This window comes from Bidens hawaiensis, unplaced genomic scaffold (genome assembly GCF_021521415.1).
Source record: "Bidens hawaiensis isolate Kalapana, Puna unplaced genomic scaffold, B.hawaiensis_p1.1 tig00016042_1, whole genome shotgun sequence".
Taxonomy (NCBI): domain Eukaryota; kingdom Viridiplantae; phylum Streptophyta; class Magnoliopsida; order Asterales; family Asteraceae; genus Bidens; species Bidens hawaiensis.
This window is the reverse complement of record NW_027492455.1, coordinates 371,970-392,836: the sequence shown is the minus strand read 5'-3', so window position 1 is coordinate 392,836 and position 20,867 is coordinate 371,970. Positions and strand designations below refer to the sequence as shown.

General features: G+C 37.6%; 1 protein-coding gene and 1 pseudogene across 2 annotated transcripts; both read left to right on the top strand.

Moving 5' to 3' along the window:
* The first annotated feature begins 3,634 nt into the window (after positions 1-3,634).
* LOC143550490 (uncharacterized) lies at positions 3,635-7,291 on the top strand. The gene is made up of 2 exons (XM_077041129.1): positions 3,635-6,752; positions 6,830-7,291. Exons 1-2 carry the CDS (start codon positions 3,635-3,637, stop codon positions 7,156-7,158), a joined length of 3,447 nt encoding a protein of 1,148 aa, XP_076897244.1. The 3' UTR covers positions 7,159-7,291.
* Positions 7,292-13,922: 6,631 nt separating this feature from the next.
* LOC143550489 (uncharacterized) lies at positions 13,923-18,477 on the top strand (annotated as a pseudogene). Its single transcript, XR_013138333.1, has 6 exons — positions 13,923-15,221; positions 15,294-15,295; positions 15,623-15,674; positions 16,025-16,324; positions 16,569-18,071; positions 18,149-18,477. The product of XR_013138333.1 is annotated as an uncharacterized LOC143550489 (transcript).
* The last annotated feature ends 2,390 nt before the right edge of the window (positions 18,478-20,867 follow it).

Below are 20,867 nucleotides of genomic sequence, written 5' to 3'. Positions count from 1 at the left end.
CAAAAAAAAATAAAGGAACTATTTAATCTAATCTTTATACAGCTCTTAACTTCCTACTTGATCATCCCCACAAGAACCGTATAACGGGTATTTTTGTTATTAAAATTCCACTCGTTTATGCACTTCAGTGATGAAATGTTATGATTACATGTTATGCATTGTGTTACAATGAGTTGCATTATGTCCAGAATACATTATATGTTACGTTAAGTTACGTTATGATGAACTACCTTCAGTGAATGTGTTGTGATAATATGATGTTTACGTTAACTAAAACTCAATCAGTGTATCTGATTTTTAGTATGCACATCAAGTTGATTGCTGGAAGGCGTAGCTAGCTTGGAGTGCATCAGCGGGCTATCCAAGTAAATGATTGGCATCCATACCAAAGAGTTTATGTTCGTTATGTTACGTATGTATTATGTTTCAATGACAAGTATCATAGGTGTTTAGATTTATTTACAAGGCTTTAAATTTTGAAGACAACACAAGCGAAATGTATACAATGATTTAAAACATTTTTAAGACCTTTCATCGAGTCCCTACTTGGAAAAAATAATCAAAATCAAAATATAAATCATTGAATTTTGTAAGTGGTCACAATCTTTTAAGTATACTCTAGATAATGTAAATGCCAAGGAACCGGTAGTTAATTTTGTACGTATCTATACCATTAATTTAATATAAATTAAACTTTATTATTATTCAACTTATGGAACATGTAATTAACTTTAAATATAAATTATTTGCAAAGATACATTGCGTGTTATTTTATGCCTGCCTTCTATATATCACTACAAGAAATGACACCTATAGCGACCAACCCTGTCTCGACGACATAAGGTCGTCGCTATTATAGCTCCAGTTTTCTGAAGGACATGTTGTTGAGGTAGGGTGGGGTCAAACTTTTTTTTTATCTATGGACTCTATTTCAAAGACATGTCATCGAGATAAGTTGAAACTTTTTATAATGACCCTATCTTAACATGTCGTCGAGACAGGGTGCTCTATAGCAAAGACTTAATAGTGACGACATTTTTGAGCTTGCATCGAGCATGTGCCGAAGCCTGGCGATCTCAATAGTGACCACAAGTCATCAAGAAAGGCCATTGCGACGAAAAACGGGACCTATATATATTAGTATTAACTTACTTTAAGGGCGGTTGGGACTTGGGGTAATTGATCGAGCATATGGTTAAACCTCATATCTTGAGGTGTACAAAACCATTTTTTTTTCAAACCTAATCAGTTTGGTCAAAGCCTGGTCAAAACCGGTTTAGAAGCAAGAGAGGCCGACATGATCCAGGTCGGTTTGGTTCGGTGTAAAACCCGTTTAACCGATTTTCCTTAAACCGGTTTGGTTATTCAAAAGGGGAACCAGCACCGAAACCAACGGTTTGGGTAGGTTCATGAACCAATTTGGAAGGAGTGTTTCTTCTACATCAGCATTTCAAGGCACCATTGGTTACTTGGCACCAGGTAATGCATCACCAACTCTCTTTTAGATAGCATTGACCTAAAAAGTCACATTAATTCATTTTTTTCTCCACAGAGTTTGCATATATGCGAAAAGTGACAACAAAAGTGGACGTATTTAGCTTTGGAGTGATAATTTTGGAGTTTATGACGGGAAGAAGACCCACAGGACTCACCGAAGACGAGGGTACTTTGCCACATATGGTAGAACAAGCACTTTCAAATGAAACCAGTGAGCTTACTGAAATTGTGGATCCTGATTTGGCTTCCGATTTCCCCACAAAACATGGTATTATAGAACAGATTCTTCAGTTGGCATTATCATGCACTCGAGCGGATCCAGACGATCGACCAGACATGAACGAAATCCTATCTTCACTTACAAAAATCAGCAAGAAAGTGTAGTTATAACTCACATTTTTATTATTATAATAGCAAGTTGCATTTCAAGATTATAGTGTTGTTTCATACTTGTCTGAGAGCATTACTTCTACTTAAACAAAACGGCATAGAGAGAATTTAATTACTTTGACCATTTTGCCCTTAAACCAATTTAAGTAACTCTTTGTTTTTACCCTCCCTTTCACATCCTATATTTGTCTTCCTGTAAGAATAAAGATGATGACAATTGCTAGAAACTTAGGAAAATTAAAGAAAAGCTACACATAGACGGGAACTTTTACACACTTCGCTGTTTTTATATATAAAATCGGGGATTTTGTTCTATTTTACTTTACATACGTCGTTATTTCTCTTATCTGTATCGTAATCACTGGTTGTCTTTTTGTTGCAAGTTGTACAATTGCTTTGAATTTGACACGCGCTTTCACACATATTCAAGACGTGAGTGACACTTTCAGTCACTCATTTTGAATCCCAAACTTACTTCTCTACTTGTACAAGTCAAAGGATGCAATAAATGCATGAAGTCAACTTTTACAAATTAAAACATAGAAAAACTTGCAGATTATTGTTTGTGTATATTTTCACAGGTAAAATGATTGGTGTTCAATGGATGGGACTTGGGAGCAAAATTCTGGATTAGAATGGAATCTTGAAAATTACCACGCAGTAAACATTTTGCTTTCATACATTCCAGTTGACCTTTAAATTCTACAATATATAGACCAGCTTCTGGCTCATACAATCATCACAACTTCAATGGCTTTCAAAAGCTTTATACTTTTACCTTTTCAAAAGCTTTGATCCAATGCATAATTGCATGTCAAGTTTTGTATCTTCGTTTTCATATTTTTACGTTTTATTTAACGCATTTATCACCGACACCCTTGCGAGACGTCAGTGCCTCACGGATAGCAAGCATGCTTCCATGAATTTTATCAATCTCAGAATAACCCACCCCCTATATGTACTTCTCTAACTTATTTATATTTTCAATTATAATTTAAGTAATTTTAGAAAAAGAGAATTTATCATATTTTGTATGAGAAGTCAAAAAGAACTTGTGGAAGCCAAATATGTGTTTGGTAACTGGTTGGCAGGCATGGTAGGCAAGGGTACGACCACCGTTTACTAGGAAGATGACATTCTACTCCTAAAGACTTTACAGAAACTACATATCGATATATCATAGTCACATAGATATATGACATTTAATATTTAGTTGACTCTCAATTAAGACCATACTCGTTAACTTGCGAAAAACCTCAAAAGATTTTATAGTTATTTCTTATATAGAATAATAGAACATGCATTATATTACATTCTTCACTCTAATTTCAAATAAGTAAATAACACATGACAAACAAGTATCGGTTTTACTACATAGAAAGAAATACAAATACAATACATGAACCCACTTGCCATAATCTAAATTCTATTCCACTAAGGACATGAAATATAACACATTATTATAAACAAACATGTGCTCATTTGTTATAAATAAAGAAATAGAAAAACTTGCAGATAATGATTATATTTTTTTATATTCATAAGTAATATGATTATTATTCAGTGGGTGGGACTTGAGAGTATGGGCACCAGTTATGATAAGAATGAATCTTGAAAGTTTATGCGCAGTAAAAAATTTTGGTTTCACATGTTAAGGTTTGACAAAAAATCATTCTAGTTGACCTCTGAATTCCACAATATAATATAAATATAGCTTCTTGCTTATACCATATCATCACAACTTTCAATGGCTTTCAAAAGCTTTATACTTTTACCTTTCCTGCTACTTTCAGTTATATTTGCAGAGTCTGCATTAGAAGATGAAGCAGATGCTTTAAAACATTTCAAGAATTCAATCACAGATGACCCGACTGGTGCACTCCTGGATTGGGATTCCAGTTCCAACCACCATTGCAACTGGACTGGAATCCAATGCCATAATATCACCAAACGTGTCGTTTCTATTTCGATTCAACAAACAAACCTCAAAGGCCAAATCTCTCCATTTCTCGGAAACCTTTCCGGTCTCCAGGCTCTTGATTTATCTTACAACTCATTCACTGGCAACATTCCATTCCAGTTGGGATACTGCACACAGCTTACCTCACTTATTCTGTACTCCAATTCCCTCTCAGGCCCGATCCCATCGGAACTTGGGAGACTCTGGAATATGCAGATACTAGACGTGGGAAACAACTCCATCACAGGAATCATTCCCGATAGCTTGTGTAATTGCACTTCTTTACTAGAACTTCATCTAGATTCCAACAAACTTAATGGTACAATTCCAGAGAGGATTGGTGATCTGGTCAATCTTCAGTTTCTTGGAGCTTTTGATAACCTTTTAGAAGGTTTGATTCCAACTTCAGTTGGTCACGTCAAAGAGCTACAAATTCTTGATTTGAGCCAAAACCAACTTTTTGGTGCCATTCCTAGAGAAATTGGAAATTTGTCAAGATTGCAAATTCTTCACTTGCTGGAAAATTCTCTATCGGGAAATATACCAACCAAAATTGGTCGTTGCAAAAATCTCTCGTCTCTGAATCTATACAGCAACAAGCTCACCGGGAGCATTCCTAGTGAAATTGGAAACCTTCAAGGATTACAGATTTTGGGTTTATACCATAATCAGTTGAATTCCTCAATCCCAAGCTCCTTGTTTCAGTTAAAATCATTAACTGTATTGCAACTGTCTAGGAATAACCTAACCGGGAACATTTCTTCAGAAATTTCTACATTGGAATCATTGCAAATATTGACCCTTCATGAGAACAAGCTTACTGGTGAAATTCCAGCATCCATAACAAGGTTAGTCAATCTGACTTACCTGTCAATTAGCTTAAACTTACTCACTGGACCAATTCCTTCAAGCATCGGGTCTCTTTACAACCTAAGAAACTTGTCACTTAGCAATAATCTTCTTGAGGGGTCTATTCCACTTAGCATCACAAACTGTACAAAGATCCTTTTCTTAGATTTGTCAAGAAATAGGATGATTGGTGAAATTCCTCAGGGTTTAGGAAAGTTGTCAAATCTTTCATTTCTTAGTATCGGCAAAAATAAACTGTCTGGAAAAATCCAGGATGATCTCTTCAATTGTTCGAGTCTTGTGACTTTGGATATGGCACATAACAATCTTACAGGGATGTTGCAACCAGGAATTGGAAAACTTTCTAATCTCCAACTACTGCAAATTCATTCAAATTCCCTTTTCGGACCAATCCCACAAGAAATTGGAAACTTAACCAGTTTGATTATGTTAAATCTCGGGCAAAACCAATTTTCAGGGACCATTCCTGTAGAAATCTCAAAAATTTCTTTTCTTCAAAGCCTTTTGATTGGTAATAACAATCTAGAAGGTCAGATTCCTGATAAACTCTTTGAGCTTAAACAACTAACTGAACTCTACTTGTTAAATAACAAGTTTGAGGGTCCAATTCTAAATTCAGTTTCAAAGCTTGACATGCTTTCTCGGTTGGATCTCAGCAGAAACATGTTCAATGGGTCGATTCCCGACAGTATGATAAAACTGAATCAATTGATTTTAATTGATCTGTCACACAACTTTCTCGCTGGATCAATTCCAGGGCCAGTGATTGCAAATATGAAGAATATGCAGATATATCTCGATTTCTCAAACAATTTCCTGACAGGAAATATCCCGAGTGAGTTTGGGAAGATGGAGATGGTGCAAGCCATTGATATCTCAAACAATAATCTGTCAGGAGGTATTCCCATAACAATTCAGAACTGCAGAAACCTGCAGACTCTTGATTTATCAGGAAATCGACTTTCTGGTAGCGTCTCTAATGAAATATTCCCTACTCTTGGTGTTCTTTCCTACATAAATTTCTCAAGAAATCAGTTGGAAGGAGAGATCCCAGAAAGCATGGCCAATCTCACACTTCTTACTTCACTTGATCTATCACAAAACAAATTCAGTGGCATGATTCCTGAAGATCTTAGCAACAGTTTGGCATTAAAACACCTCAATCTCTCGTTCAACCACCTAGAAGGACGTGTTCCCAATAAGGGAATTTTCCAAAACTCTAGCGCAGTCGGATTACTCGGAAATCCATCTCTATGTGTCACCACTGACACAAATTCATGTGTCTTCTTATCTCAATCAAATCATTCACATCAAATATCCAGAAAAATCGTTATTCTTGCAATGGTCGGGCCGTTAGGTTTGCTTCTTGTATTATTTTTCGGGGTTTTATGTTATCGGTGTGTTAAAATATCTGAGGATCGAGATCCAGAATGCAACCGGGGTTTCATTCTTAAAAGATTTGATAGAAAAGAACTTGAAGATGCTACTAATGGATTCAGTGAAAGTAACATTCTGGGTACAAGCAGGTTAAGCACAGTGTACAAGGGTAAACTAGCAGATGGAAGGATGATAGCACTAAAAAATCTGAATTTCAGAGAATTTTCAGCAGAATCTAATAAGAGCTTCTACAAAGAAATGAACACATTAGCAATATTGAGGCATAGAAACCTAGTGAAAGTGGTTGGCTATGCATGGGAGAGTGGGAAATTAAAGGCTTTGGTTCTTGAATACATGGAAAATGGAAATCTAGACAGGGTTATACATGATTCTGAGATTGATCGGTCAAGATGGAATCTTTCTGAGAGAGTTGGTGTTTTGGTTTCAGTTTCTAGAGGACTTGTTTATTTACATTCTGGATATGATTTCCCAATAGTTCATTGTGATTTAAAGCCTTCTAACATTCTTCTCGATGAAAATTGGGATGCTCATGTTAGCGATTTTGGGACCGCTCGAATTCTAGGAGTTCTTCAGCCGGATGGAAGGAGTGTTTCTTCTACATCAGCATTTCAAGGGACCATTGGTTACTTGGCACCAGGTAATGCATCCCCAACTCTCTTTTTAGATAGCATTTGACCTAAAAAGTCACACTAATTCATTTTTTTTCTCCACCAGAGTTTGCGTATATGCGAAAAGTGACAACAAAAGTGGATGTATTTAGCTTTGGAGTGATAATTTTGGAGTTTATGACAGGAAGAAGACCAACAGGACTCACCGAAGACGAGGGTAATTTGCCCCAAATGGTAGAACAAGCACTTTCAAATGAAACCGGTGAGCTTATTGAAATTGTGGATCCGGATTTGGCTTCCGATTTCCCCACAAAACGCGGTGTTATAGAACAGATTCTTCGGTTGGCTTTATCCTGCACTCGAGCGAATCCAGACGATCGACCAGACATGAACGAAATCCTATCTTCACTTACAAAAATCAGCAAGAAAGTGTAGTTATAACTCACATTTGAGTTATTATAATAGCAAGTTTCATTTCAAGATTATAGCTGTTTCATACTTGTCTGAGAGCATAGAGATTATTTACTTTGACCATTTGCCCTTGAACCAATTTAACTCTTTGTTTTTACCTTCTCTTTCGCTTCCTATATTTGTCTTCCAATAAAAAAAATGCATATGTTCCTACTCAAATTGCACCACAACTTACAAACAAAAAAAACATGCACATGCTTCTTATCAAATTACCTAGACAATTTGCAATCAAAATGTTACTTATCAAATTACCTTTACTACAATAATATGCCTGCACACGATTTAATTAGTAACTCATGATCAACTGATTCATATTTGAAGTTAGTTTGTTCATTTTGAACCATATGATTTGATGATCAGTTGAACTCATCTTCTGTTGAAAGAAATTAAGAAAATAAAACATGTTATTCAACACGCTTATGTAAAAAAGATAGTATTTGAATATTTATTGAATGTTGAGTGATCTAATCGAGCTAAAGTTGAAAATTGAATCACCTAATTGAGACAAAATTGAAAGTTGAGTAATTTAATTGAGACAAAATAAAATATGAATGATTTAATTGGAAAAAACTTGAAACTTTGTTACTATTTTACAAAGTTTTCCCTTTCTTTTAAGATTAAAGTTCTTAATCCGTTGAACTCACCCGGCACACTACTTACGTCGTCATCATAATTTTCTTTATTAGGTTAAATGTAAATTGAGTTGGGAGTTTGAGACTTTTACTTAAAACGGGATTTTAACCCATATATATACTATTAATTATTTTTTTTCCCACAAGATACGATGAACCCCCCCCCCCCACCCCACACACACACAAACAAATAGAAATAAAAGGCATGTCCACTAATGTTTGACTAAGTATCCATTTTAATCCGTTACCCGACACAACCTGCCCCACTCGTTTTGTCAAGCTTTTTGGTGTGTCACCAAGTAAAATTACTAATAAGAAAGGATTTAATATATAATCTTTTATATGCATTATTACTAAATCATGTGTACGTTGGGGTCTATTTGTTTCTGCTTTACAATGACTTTAGAATTGACACACCGTTCCACACTCTTAGTGCTTCCTCCATTATATGTGCATCACTTTTTTTTTTTTTTCATAAGTGACAATCATTACTCAGCTTATAGCTAAACAAGTTAAACTTGATAATTGTATATTGTATTTTTCTGAATAAGAGGACAAGATGAATATAGTGATATATAAAGGGATTACAACTGAAACCTACAGACTATTCATATCCCTTGACTCTACATATTCATTTTCCTTATGACTACACATATCCTGTCTAATATTCCCCCGCAAGCTAAGGCCGGGAAGTGACCTGTAGCTTGGATCTTAAGATATCAAAACGATGTACTGATAGTGGCTTTGTAAACACATCAGCAATCTGATCGGTGGTAGATATGAATTGAACCGATAGCCTCTTTGCAGCGACCTTCTCTCTGACAAAATGAAAATCAAATTCCACATGCTTTGTGCGGGCATGAAAAACAGGATTCGCTGATAAGTATGTTGCTCCAAGATTATTACACCATAGAACAGGTGTTGTGGCCATACGAACACGCAATTCTTGTAAGAGAGCTTCAAGCCATGTGAGTTCAACAACAGTGTCAGCAAGGGCTTTATATTCAGATTCTGTTAAGGACTGAGATACAGTCTTTTGTTTCTTTGCTGACCACGAAACAAGGTTTGAACCAAGGTAGATTGCATAGCCCCCCGTGGATCGACGGTCATCAGGACATCCAGCCCAATCCGCATCAGAATAGGCATTAAGAACAGGAGAATGCGCATCAGTATAGGCGTGTAGAATCGAGCTGGAATTCTGTTTAAGTAGAAGACCATAGTCAACAGTACCTTGTAAATATCGGAGAATTCGTTTGACGGCCGACCAGTGATCTTCAGCCGGAGAATGCATGAACTGGCACACTTTGTTAACAGCATAAGCGATGTCCTGACGTGAGAGTGTGGCATATTGAAATGCACCACAATCTGACGATATTTGACCAGACTCTCAAACGGAGGACTGTCACCAAGAGCCAAAGTGGCACTCGTAGCCATTGGTGTAGGCACCGGGCGAGCCTTTAAGTGACCTGCTTTGTGGTGGTCTCCAAAATGTATTTCTTTTGAGAAAGGAGAAGATCAGAACCGTAAGGAGCCACCTCGATCCCAAGAGTACCCATGTCTTGGAGAGCAAATGTTTTGCTCAAGCTGTGAATAATACTATCATGGCATGAGGATTATTACCTGTGAGAATGATGTCATCTACATAAACCAACATGTAGAGAAGAGTACCACCAGAAGCATAGATGAACAAAGAAGGGTCAGTTTTGAACCCCTGAAAACACAAGGAATGTAGGGATGTAGAAAGCCTGTGAAACCAAGCTCGCGGTGCCTGCTTGAGCCCATACAAGGACTTATGAAGGAGGCAGACATGATCGGGCTTCTATGGATCAGAGAAGCCAGGAGGTTGCCTCAAATAAACTGTTTCATTCAAATCCCCATGTAAAAAAGCATTTTGGATATCCAACTATCGTAAAGGCCATCTTTGAGAGACGGCAAGAGAAAGCACAACCCTAACCGTTGTGAATTTGACAATAGGACTGAAAGTTTCATGATAGTCAATACCGGGTTGTTGATTGAACCCCTTGGCAACTAACCGAGCCTTGTATCGTGTGATAGCACATGTTTTGTCTCGTTTGAGTTTGTAAACCCACTTACAATCAACCACGTTGGCATTCGGGACAGGTGGTACAAGAGACCAAGTTCCGGTTCGAAGCAAAGCAACATACTCCTTAGTCATGGCATTCCGCCAACGAGAATCTTTGTTGGCAATGGCAAAGGAAGTGGGCTCGGTTTCAGGTGAAGTAGAGGCATGAAAAGCAGATGGATTGTATGGCACTCGCTGTTTAGGATTAGGGCGAAGGTTAGAAGGTCGAGGGTGGGGTTGTGGAGTAGGGTCTGGTTGAGCTGATTGTGTAGATGAAGAGGGAGATGCTTGGGCTGATTGTTGGAGTGGGCTGGGAACAGGAGACGAGGCGGGTATGTGATGGTCCGGTGAGGTGGGTGGTACCGTAGGTGTAGGTGTAGGTGAAGTAGGAGGAGGTGTTGGATCAGGTGTAGGGGAAGATGATGGCAGATCATTAGCCGATGGTTCTGTGACCGGATTAGTAGAAGGTGAAGGCGGGGTGGGGTAGGAGGATATATAAGGATCGGGTTGAGAAGTGGTAGGAGAATCGGGAGTGGATGGTGAGGTTTGACACGGAAAGTAGCGCTCATTGAAGCGCACATGGCGGGCAATGTAGATACGATCAGATGAGAGATCAAGGCACCTATAGCCATAATGTGATGGGCTATAGCCAAGAAAAATACAAGGTGAGGACCAAAAGTCCATTTTGTGCTTGTTGTATGGTCGGAGGTGGGGATAACATTGACACCCGAACACACGCAAAAAAGAAAAGTCAGGTTTACATTTAAAGAGGTGTTCAAAAGGTGAGAGGCGATCATTGTTTCGAGAGGGCATGCGGTTAATAAGATAAACAGCCGTGTCAAATACAAAGTGCCAAAAACGTGAGGGGACACAGGATTGAGCAAGAAGAGTGAGGCCAGTTTCAACTACAAGTCGGTGTCGTCGTTCGACAAGGCCATTCTGTTCACTCGTGTATGGACACGAGAGGCGGTGTAAGATGCCAATAGAGGAAAAGAAACCAGATAGATTCCGAAATTCACCCCCCCCCCCAATCAGTTTGAACAGATTTAAGTTTGGTGTTAAATTGTCTCTCAGCTACAAGAACAAACTGTTTGAAAACTTCATATACATCAGATTTGTGTTTCAATGGAAAGAACCACATGTAACGGGAAAAATCATCAACACACAACAGAAAATAATTGTAACCATCAGAAGAAGTAACAGGGGCAGGACCCCACACATCACAAAACAAAAGATCCAAGACATGAGTACTTTTAAAATTAGATGATGACAAATGAAGTTTGGATGATTTTCCAATGTGACAAGAATTACAAAAGGAATCAGAATGTTTATTTAAAACAGGAAGACAATAAGTAGATAGCATAGTCTTCAAAACTTGTGGATGAGGATGACCAAGCCGTTGATGCCATATGTTGGAGGAAGCACGAACAGCAGTGAAGGCAACTCTGGGAACAGATCGAATTTGAGGAAGACGGATGGAGTAAAGCCCATGTTCACTTAGACCCGTGAGGAGGGTAGTGCGTGTAAGCGTGTCCTTCAAAGAAAAAAAAGTAGAGTGAAATTCAAAGAAAACTTGATTATCATGGCAGAATTTTTGAACTGAAAGTAAATTTTGTTTGATTTGTGGGACATGAAGAATATTAGAAAGATTAAAAGATTTAGATGGTGAGTGAAAGGTGGTGGAACCAATGTGTAAGATGGGTAAGCCTTTACCATTACCAACATGTAAAAAATCCTCACCATAGTAGGGTTCTTGATTGTTGAAGGTAGATGTGTCCTGAGCAACGTGACTATTAGAGCCGGTGTTGGGCAGCCACGTGGTGGATGTTGAAGGGCGAAGATCAGCAAAGTTAGCACATGGTTGCGGTGATCTTGGCCGGATGGTGGCAGGGTCTCGGTTGGGGCATTGAGATGGAACCTGCCCTATACCACAACGATTACAAGTTCCGTACACTGTATTTTGGTTGGATGCCCAACTGAATTGGTTGCGAGTGCCCCCAGAAGATTGATTGTTGAAAGATCCTCGTCCTCGACGGTTGTTGTTAAACCTACGACCACGAGAATTTTGGGAACGAAAAGCAAAAAAAACCTGATTTGAAGGGTTATTTGGCTGTAAATTGAAACCAAGCTGAGTGGCTAATTGTTGGAGAGCCTGAAGAGCATCCGACTGCTGTCCAGCAGTAACAGAAGTTGCGGAAAGTGCCGGTTGGGGGCTGGTCACAGCCGTGAAAGCCTGAGCAGTTGGGACAGCAGGAAGAGACTTTTTGATCATGAACTCATAATCATGAACAAGTCCAAGAATCTCATTGAATTGAACCTGAGGTATACGGCCAAGAAGGGAGGGCTTAAGTCCATTGTATTTTTCACGAAGCCCGGAGATAACAACCATCACAACATCTTTAGGTTTCATTGGCTCATTGATATTGGCAAGTGCATCAGCATATTCTTGCGCCCTTGTGAGGTATGCAGATGGAGTTTCATCACCTTTCATCTCTATCTTGAGAAGTTGTGCCTTCAAAGTGTATTCTCTTGATGCAGAGTGGGGTGGGTACGCACGTTCAAGAGATAACCATAGATCTCGGGAGGTAGTACCCTGAACATGAGAAAAGGCTGCCTCAGATATGGTTGATATAAGGATCAACCGGACGTGTGCGTCATTGTTTATCCATATCGGATAGTTTGGATTAGCAGCGGGGTCGGCTGGGCTTGTACTTTTATCAGAGGATGCAGCTGCAGCAAGAATGGTTGGCGATGGGCAGGGGATTGTACCATCGATGTAGCCAATGAGATTGTTTGTAACCAAAAACGGCTGAATCATTGTTTTCCAGAAACCGTAATTAGTAGGGGATAGGGTAAAGGCAAACTTGTGTGAGTTGTGCGATGTTTTCTCTGCTGTAGTAAAGGCTGCAATCATGGCCATGATTGTCGAAGACAGAAACAGCAGAAAGAGAAAAAAAAAGGAAGAAGTAGGATCGAAACAAGGCTGTAGCCTGCTAGGGTTTGTGTCAGCAGAGATGAAGCTTTGATACCAAGCTAAACAAGTTAAACTTGATAATTGTATATTGTATTTTTCTGAATTAGAGTACAAGATGAATATAGGGATATATAAAGGGATTACAACTGAAACCTACAGACTATCCATATCCCTTGACTCTACATATTCATTTTCCTTATGACTACACAAATTCTGTCTAATACAAGTAGATTGATTTATATAAAAGTAACACCTCAAGACGTTATAAATAGATTCCTTCAAATTAACTCAAAGTGTGATAAATCTAAAGTACTGAAAACAGATCACTAGTACAGATTTACTAACTTTAACGGGTCTAAATACGTCATCATACCCGCACCCATTGTTGTTGCCACGACCTACTCTTTGTTGTCGCCACCACAACTTCCACTTATGTTGTCACCACATCGATACCACCTGGCACGAACACCACCAGCACTGTCCACTTCCGCCCCTCAACCACCACCTCTATCACCGCCAGCACCACGTCGTTGTTGCCACCGATTCTAACATCTTTGTCACCAACACCATTGTGGCACCGCCCAATCTAAATTTTGATTGATACTTTTTTTAAATAGACATGTTTTAACCCAATCGAACTCATTTGGCTCTGTATCCGTTTTGACTCGTTACCAAACACCACCAGCCTCGCCCCTTTAGTCAGGATTTTCAGAGCATCACCGGGCATATTTGTTAATAATAAGTAGCTAAATATAATATTTTATATGAATTATTACTAAAGCACTGTTATGGAATCCTATCCTTGAAAGATAAATACAAAGAAAAAGTTATTGATATCACACGTACGTATATACTAAAAAACACACATGGCATGTATGCATATAATAACTATTACATTTTAAACATAATTTAATTAAGCTGTAAAAAACAGAACTTATTGTATTTTGAATGGGAAAAAGAACTATATAAGAGGAGGAGTTACTGAGTGTGACCACCATTTACTTGAAGAGACTTTGATATTATAAGTCTTTGATTAGAAATATGTTCTCTTTGAAGTCTGCAATATAAATAAACCAGCTAGCTTCAATGTATATACGCTCATCATCACTTCAATGGCCGGCATTCAAAATCCTTTTCCTTCTAGCTTTCCTGGTGCTTGGTGTTCAGTCCGTCTTGGAAGCTGATGAAGTAAATGCTTTGAAACATTTCAAGAATTCAATCACAGACGACCCGACTGGTGCACTTCAGGATTGGCATGCTGAATCCACCCACCACTGCAACTGGACTGGAATCCAATGTCATAATATCACAAAACGTGTCGTTTCTATTTCAATTCCACAAGCACGCCTCAAAGGCCAAATCTCTCCCTTTCTTGGTAACCTTTCCAACCTCCGTACTCTTAATTTATCTGAAAATTCATTCAGCAGCAACATTCCATTCCAGTTGGGATACTGCACACAGCTTGCCACACTTGATCTTTACAACAATTCCCTCTCTGGCTCGATTCCAACTTCGATTGGGAATTTGTCAAGGTTACAAATTTTTTACTTTGGGCGAAATTCCCTCTCAGGGCCGATTCCGACTTCAATTGGTCATTTGAAAGAGCTCCAAAGTCTTGAATTAGACCAAAACCAACTTTCAGGTATCATTCCTATAGAGATTGGGAATTTGTCAAGGTTGCAAATTCTCTACTTATGGGAAAATTCCCTCGCAGGCTCAATTCCAACTTCCATTGGTAATTTGAAAGAGCTACAAAATCTCGGATTGAGCGAAAACCAACTTTATGGTACCATTCCTATAGAGATTGGGAATTTGTCAAGATTTTCTCTAGAAGGTTCGATATTGCCTTTGATTGGTCAACTGGAAGAAATGCAAACTATCGATTTAAGCCAAAATCAACTTTCTGGTATCATTCCAAGAGAGATTGGGAATTTTTCCAGGTTACAAATTGTTGACTTGTGGCAAAATTCCCTCTCTGGCCCGATTCCAACTTCCATTGGCAATTTGAAAGAGCTACAAGAACTTTCTTTGAGCCAAAACCAACTTTCTGGTATCATTCCAAGAGAGATTGGGAATTTGTCTAGGTTACAAATTCTTTTGTTGTGGCTAAATTCCTTCTCTGGCCTGATTCCGGCTTCCATTGGAAATTTAAAAGAGCTAGTAGGTCTTGAATTGAACCAAAACCAACTTTCTGGTGTCATTCCTAAAGAGATTGGGAATTTGTCTAGCTTACAACTTTTGTACCTGTGGCAGAATTTTCTCTCCAGCCCAATTCCAACTTCGATTGGTAATTTGAAAGAGCTGTGAAATCTTGAACTGAGCCAAAACCAACTGTCTGGTATCAAAGACCCTTTTGATAATAGTTTTTTTTTGTCTGAATGAATAATGAAGGATGATTACAATCATATAGGGGTATGCATGGGCTGGTTTGAGACGTTTTAGGTCAAACCCATAACCATAACCAGTATGTTAGTTAATAGATAACCATAACCGATCCGTTATGGAGGTTTTAAAGGCTATAGTGAGTCGATTATTGGTCGGTTAACCATGACCAAAACGATGTAATTTAGCCTAAAACTTTGGTACTAAATATTACAAAATAATAATAATAACAAAAAATAAAAATGACATGGCATAGTTCAACAAAATATAAAATTCTTAATATTAATAATATATACTCAAACAAATGATAAATGGATTAACTGTTTAGTAAAATTAAATCATATAGTTGAAAATGAGAGCGTTATTAGTTTATTATCTTCTTTAATTTTCTCCAAATTATCAACCATGTGTCTAATTATACTCCATAAAGTTGAGAAACTTGTAAATGAAGAGGTTCGGTTATGGCGGGTTTGAAATTATCTTTAACCAAAACAGACCCGTATTTGGCGGTTTTTAAAAATTCATTAAACCGACCCACTGGTTATGTCGGTTATCGGTTAAAATCGGTTCGGTTATGTCGGTTATGGTTCGGTTAATGGTTATGACGGTTAATTTGCAATATTTAGAATTTTTTTAGGGATTAGAGTATGATTTTTGATTTTAAAGTTTTATTTGGATTTTCTGAATTCGGATATCTATTTTATTATCCGAACGGATATCCGATTTTTTTTTTGAAATTTTGGATACTGATTCGGATAGTAAATTTCACTATCCAAAATTATTGGATATACTCCAAATATCCGACTTTGAATACCCCTAATATACATCATAACAATTTTACAGGGATGCTGAAACCAGGAATTGGAAGACTTTTTAATCTCCAAACGCTAAGTATTTTTGACAATTCCTTTTTTGGGCCAATTCCACAAGAAATTGGAAACTTAACGGGTCTAGTGATGTTAAACCTTGACCAAAACCAATTTTCAGGCACCATTCTTGCAGAAATCTCAAACGTTTCTTCACTTCAAATCCTATATGTGAGTAACAATAATCTAGAGGGCAATGGCGAAGCTTGGACAAGTTTGTCGGGGGGCCGGGCTCAAATTTTCGGCCAAACACGGGTAATGTATTGTGAAAATCATTAACTCGGGGGGGGGGCTCAAATTTCGGCCAAAAACGGGTAAATTTACACTACTTATACAAATTTTCGGCCGAATATTGGAAAATATACACTACTAAGCGGAAAAAGGGGGGGGGGGAGGGGGGGGCACCCCTGGCCCTTGAGAAACTGCGCCCCTGCTAGAGGGTCGGGTTCCTGATAAAATCTTTGAGCTTAAACAGCTGGCATATCTCTATTTGTCAAACAACAATTTTGAGGGTCCGATTCTAAATTCTGTTTCAAAGCTCAAGATGCTTTTCGAGTTGGATCTAAGTGGAAACAGGTTTAACGGGTCAATTGGGGACAGTATGACAAAATTGAATAGGTTGATGTGGATTGACCTGTCGTACAACGTTCTTACTGGATCAATTCCAGGGCCAGTGATTTCAAGTATGAAGAATATACAGATATGCCTCGATTTCTCAAACAATTTCCTAACAGGAAATATCCCAAGTGAATTTGGGAAGATGGAGATGGTGCAAGCCATTGATATCTCAAACAACAATCTGTCCGGAGGTATTCTTGTAACAATTCAGAACTGTAGAAACCTACAGAGTCTTGATTTGTCAGAAAACCAGCTTTCCGGTAGTGTCTCCAACGAAATGTTTCCTACTCTTGACCTTCTTTCCTACTTAAACTTCTCAAGAAATCAGTTGGAAGGAGAGATCCCCAAAACCATGGGTAATTTGACACTGCTTGCTTTACTTGATCTTTCCCATAACAAATTCAGTGGCACGATTCCTGAAACTTTTGGCAACAATTTGGCATTAAAACACCTCAACCTCTCCTTCAATCACCTCGAAGGACGAGTTCCTGATAAGGGACTTTTTCAAAAACTCTAGTGCAGTAGGACTAACTGGAAATCCGTCTCTATGTGTTGCAAATGGAACCAAATCATGCGACTATCATTCAAAATATCCAGAAAAGTCAAAATTCTTGCAATGCTCGGATCTCTAGCTTTGCTTCTTGTATTATTTTTGGAGGTTTTATGTTATTTTCATGTTCGAAAACCAAACGTTAAATCAAGGGACCAAGAACTAGAATTCACCCGAGGGTTTACTCTTGAAAGATTTGACAGAAAAGAACTCGAAGATGCTACAAATGGATTTGGTGAAAGTAACATTCTTGGTACAAGCAGTTTAAGCACAGTGTACAAGGGTAGACTAACGGATGGAAGGTTGATAGCAGTTAAAAATCTGAATTTTAGAGACTTTTCAACAGAATCCGATAAGAGCTTCTACAAAGAAATGAGCACGTTAGCAAAACTGAGGCATAGAAATATAGTGAAAGTGGTTGGCTATGCATGGGAAAGTGGGAAACTAAAGGATTTGGTTCTTGAATACATGGAAAATGGTAATCTGGACAAGGTTATACATGATCTGGGATTGATCGGTCAAGATGGGATCTGTCTAAGAGAGTTGACGTTTTGGTTTCAAATTTCTAGAGGACTTGTTTATTTACATTCCGGGTACGATTTCCCAATAGTTCACTGTGATTTAAAACCTTCTAACATTCTTCTCGATGAAAAATGGGATGCTCATGTTAGCGACTTTGGAACAGTAAGGATTTTGGGTGTTCATCAGCAGGATGGAAGCAATGTTTCTTCTACGTCAGCATTTCAAGGCACCATTGGTTACTTGGCACCAGGTAATGAATCACCAACTCTCTTTTTTGATAACAGTTATACCTAAAGGTTAACCTAATGCGTTTTTGTTTTCCATTAGAGTTTGCATATATGCAAAAAGTGACAACGAAAGTACATGTATTTAGCTTTGGAATAATAATGATGGAATTTATCTCAAGAAAAAGTCCAACAGGACTCACCGAAGAGGAGGGAACTTTGCCACAGTTGATAGAACAAGCACTTTCAAATGAAACCAGTAAGCTGATTGAAATAGTAGATCCTAGACTGGCTTCTGATTTCCCCACAAAACACGGTCTTATAGAGCAGATTCTTCAGTTAGCATTATCCTGCACTCGAGCGGATCCAGATGATCGACCTGACATGAACGAAGTCTTATCTTCACTTACAAAGATCAGCAAGAAAGTGTAGTTATAACTCATATTTGAGTGATTAATAGTAAGTTTCATTTCAAGATTGTAGCGGTTCATATTTGTCTGAGAGCATCGAGAGTATTTAGTTTGACCATTATGCCCTTAAACCAATTTAACTTTTTGTTTTTACCCTCTCTTTCGCTTCCTATATTTGTCTTCTGATAAAAAAATATATGATGTTCCTACTCAAATTGCATAACTTACAATAAAAAAACCTGCACATGCTTCTTATCAAATTACTTGACAACTTTTATCAAATGTTGAATTTTGTGAACACGTACATGGGAGACCATAGTTGGCATAACCTGACGGGTGCAAGGAGTATTGTGCGTTGAAAACCAAATAAATAGTAAATATAAAATCATAGCCCGGACAATAATATGCCTGCACACGATTTAATTAGTAACTCATGATCAACTGATTCATATTTGAAGTTAGTTTGATCATTTTGAACCATATGATTTGATGAGTCAGTTGAACTCATCTTCTGTTAAAATAAATTATGAAATTTTATATAATTTACTATAAAACGATTACAATAAAGTGGCAGGCAAACGGGCAACAAGCTGCGCCGCAACCCCCTTTTGAACAGCAAAGCCAATCCTGCTAAAAACGAAGCTTTGAGACCTAGAAGCTGAAGAGGTTCCGTGTACGACGCGCTGAACCCTACTCAAAAATTTCACAGCCTCTGGAGCCAGAAAACCAAATGTATCAAAGGCAAATGGTAGAAAGACATGTTGATTATCTAAACAAGCTTTCTCGTGTTTAACAACTTTGCCCGATTCAGCCTTCAACGCAGCCTGACCCACAACAAACCCACGGTCCCTGAGCCCAACAAGAGGAGACACTCCTGTAAGATCCACACAGGCGTGTTTCCCCCTGCCCACCCGAACACAAGAATATCAGCTGGTCGTAAAGTAGACATATTATTCAGCATTGAAGTAAAAAAGATAGTATTAAAATATTTATTGAATGTTGAGTGACCTAATCGAGCTAAAGTTGATAGTTGAATGACCTAATTGAGACATATTGAAAGTTGAGTGACCTAATTAAGATAAAATTAAAAATTGAGTAAACTAATTGAGACAAAATAAACTATGAGTGACTTAATTGGAAAAAACTTGAAACTTGGTTAATATTCTACAAAGTTGTCCATTTCTTTTAAGATTAAAATTCTTAATATGTTGAACTCACCCAACATATTACTTATGTCATCATAATTTTCTTTATTAGGTCAAATGTAGATAGGGTTGGGAGTTTGGGACTTTTACTTAAAAACTGTGTATAGTTTGATTGTGTATTTGAGCATAAACTTGTATTAATATTACTTTTGATAAACACAAATATAATTGGATAAATTATTTATATACATTTATATAATTATATTTGCAAATATGTAAATTTCGATAATTAGAATGGTCTCAAAATATCATGCAGGCGTTCCCTAAATTCCACAGATGCCGTATGGCCAAATCGGGATTTAAACACATATAAATACTGATAATTATTTTTTTTCACAAGATACGATGACCCCGCCCCCCCTTCCCAAAAAAAAAGAAAAAGAAAAGAAAAGGCATGTCTACTAATGTTTGGCTCAGTATCCATTTTAACCCGTTACCCAACACCACCTGCCCCACTCGTTTTGTCAAGCTTTTTGGTGTGTCACCAAGTAAAATTACTAATAAGAAAGGATTTAATATATAATCGTTTATATGCATTATTACTAAATCACGTGTACGTTGGGGTCTATATGTTTCTGCTTTACAATGACTTTAGAATTGACACACCGTTCCACAGTATCCTTTTAGACATAAAGGAATGGGCTTTGGGTAGTTTTCCGTTATTTATTTAGTGCTTCCTCCATTATATGTGCATCACATTGTTATTTCTATTAAGCTGTAATTTTTAATAATTTTTTTTTTCATTTTGAATGACAAACATGCTATTTAATAAAATGAACAACATTCACGTACATGCTGGGCATAGCAACCCGCTATAAGCCACATCCCTCTCCCAAAATACATGCCACATTGCCACCCATTAAGTAACACTAAATAACATTTTGGAATAACAGAAACCATAAAATAATAACAATACTAATAATAACAATAATAATTAATAGCATTATGTATTAACATCTTAATTCTTAAATTTTAAGTACGGACATACATTACTTTTACATTAGTTTAAGAAATACACTTGACGAAAAACATTTACATTACACACGAATCTAAAAAGTATTTATAACCAACTAGTGAGGCTCGTCATTGTACATAAACTAGTTATGGGTCGGAATTGAAATTCGTGGGTTGCGAAAATAGAGACACAAAAGAGATGGATGCATGATCAAAGAGGTTAAAATTTTTATTATGCCTATTTATAGTACTA

Bases quoted from the DNA above. Each gene is read 5' to 3' on its own strand.
- LOC143550490 (XM_077041129.1), top strand. From the start codon at position 3,635: ATGGCTTTCAAAAGCTTTATACTTTTACCTTTCCTGCTACTTTCAGTT. The intron at 6,753-6,829 runs GTAATGCATCCC...TTTCTCCACCAG, and splicing joins CATTGGTTACTTGGCACCAG to AGTTTGCGTATATGCGAAAA.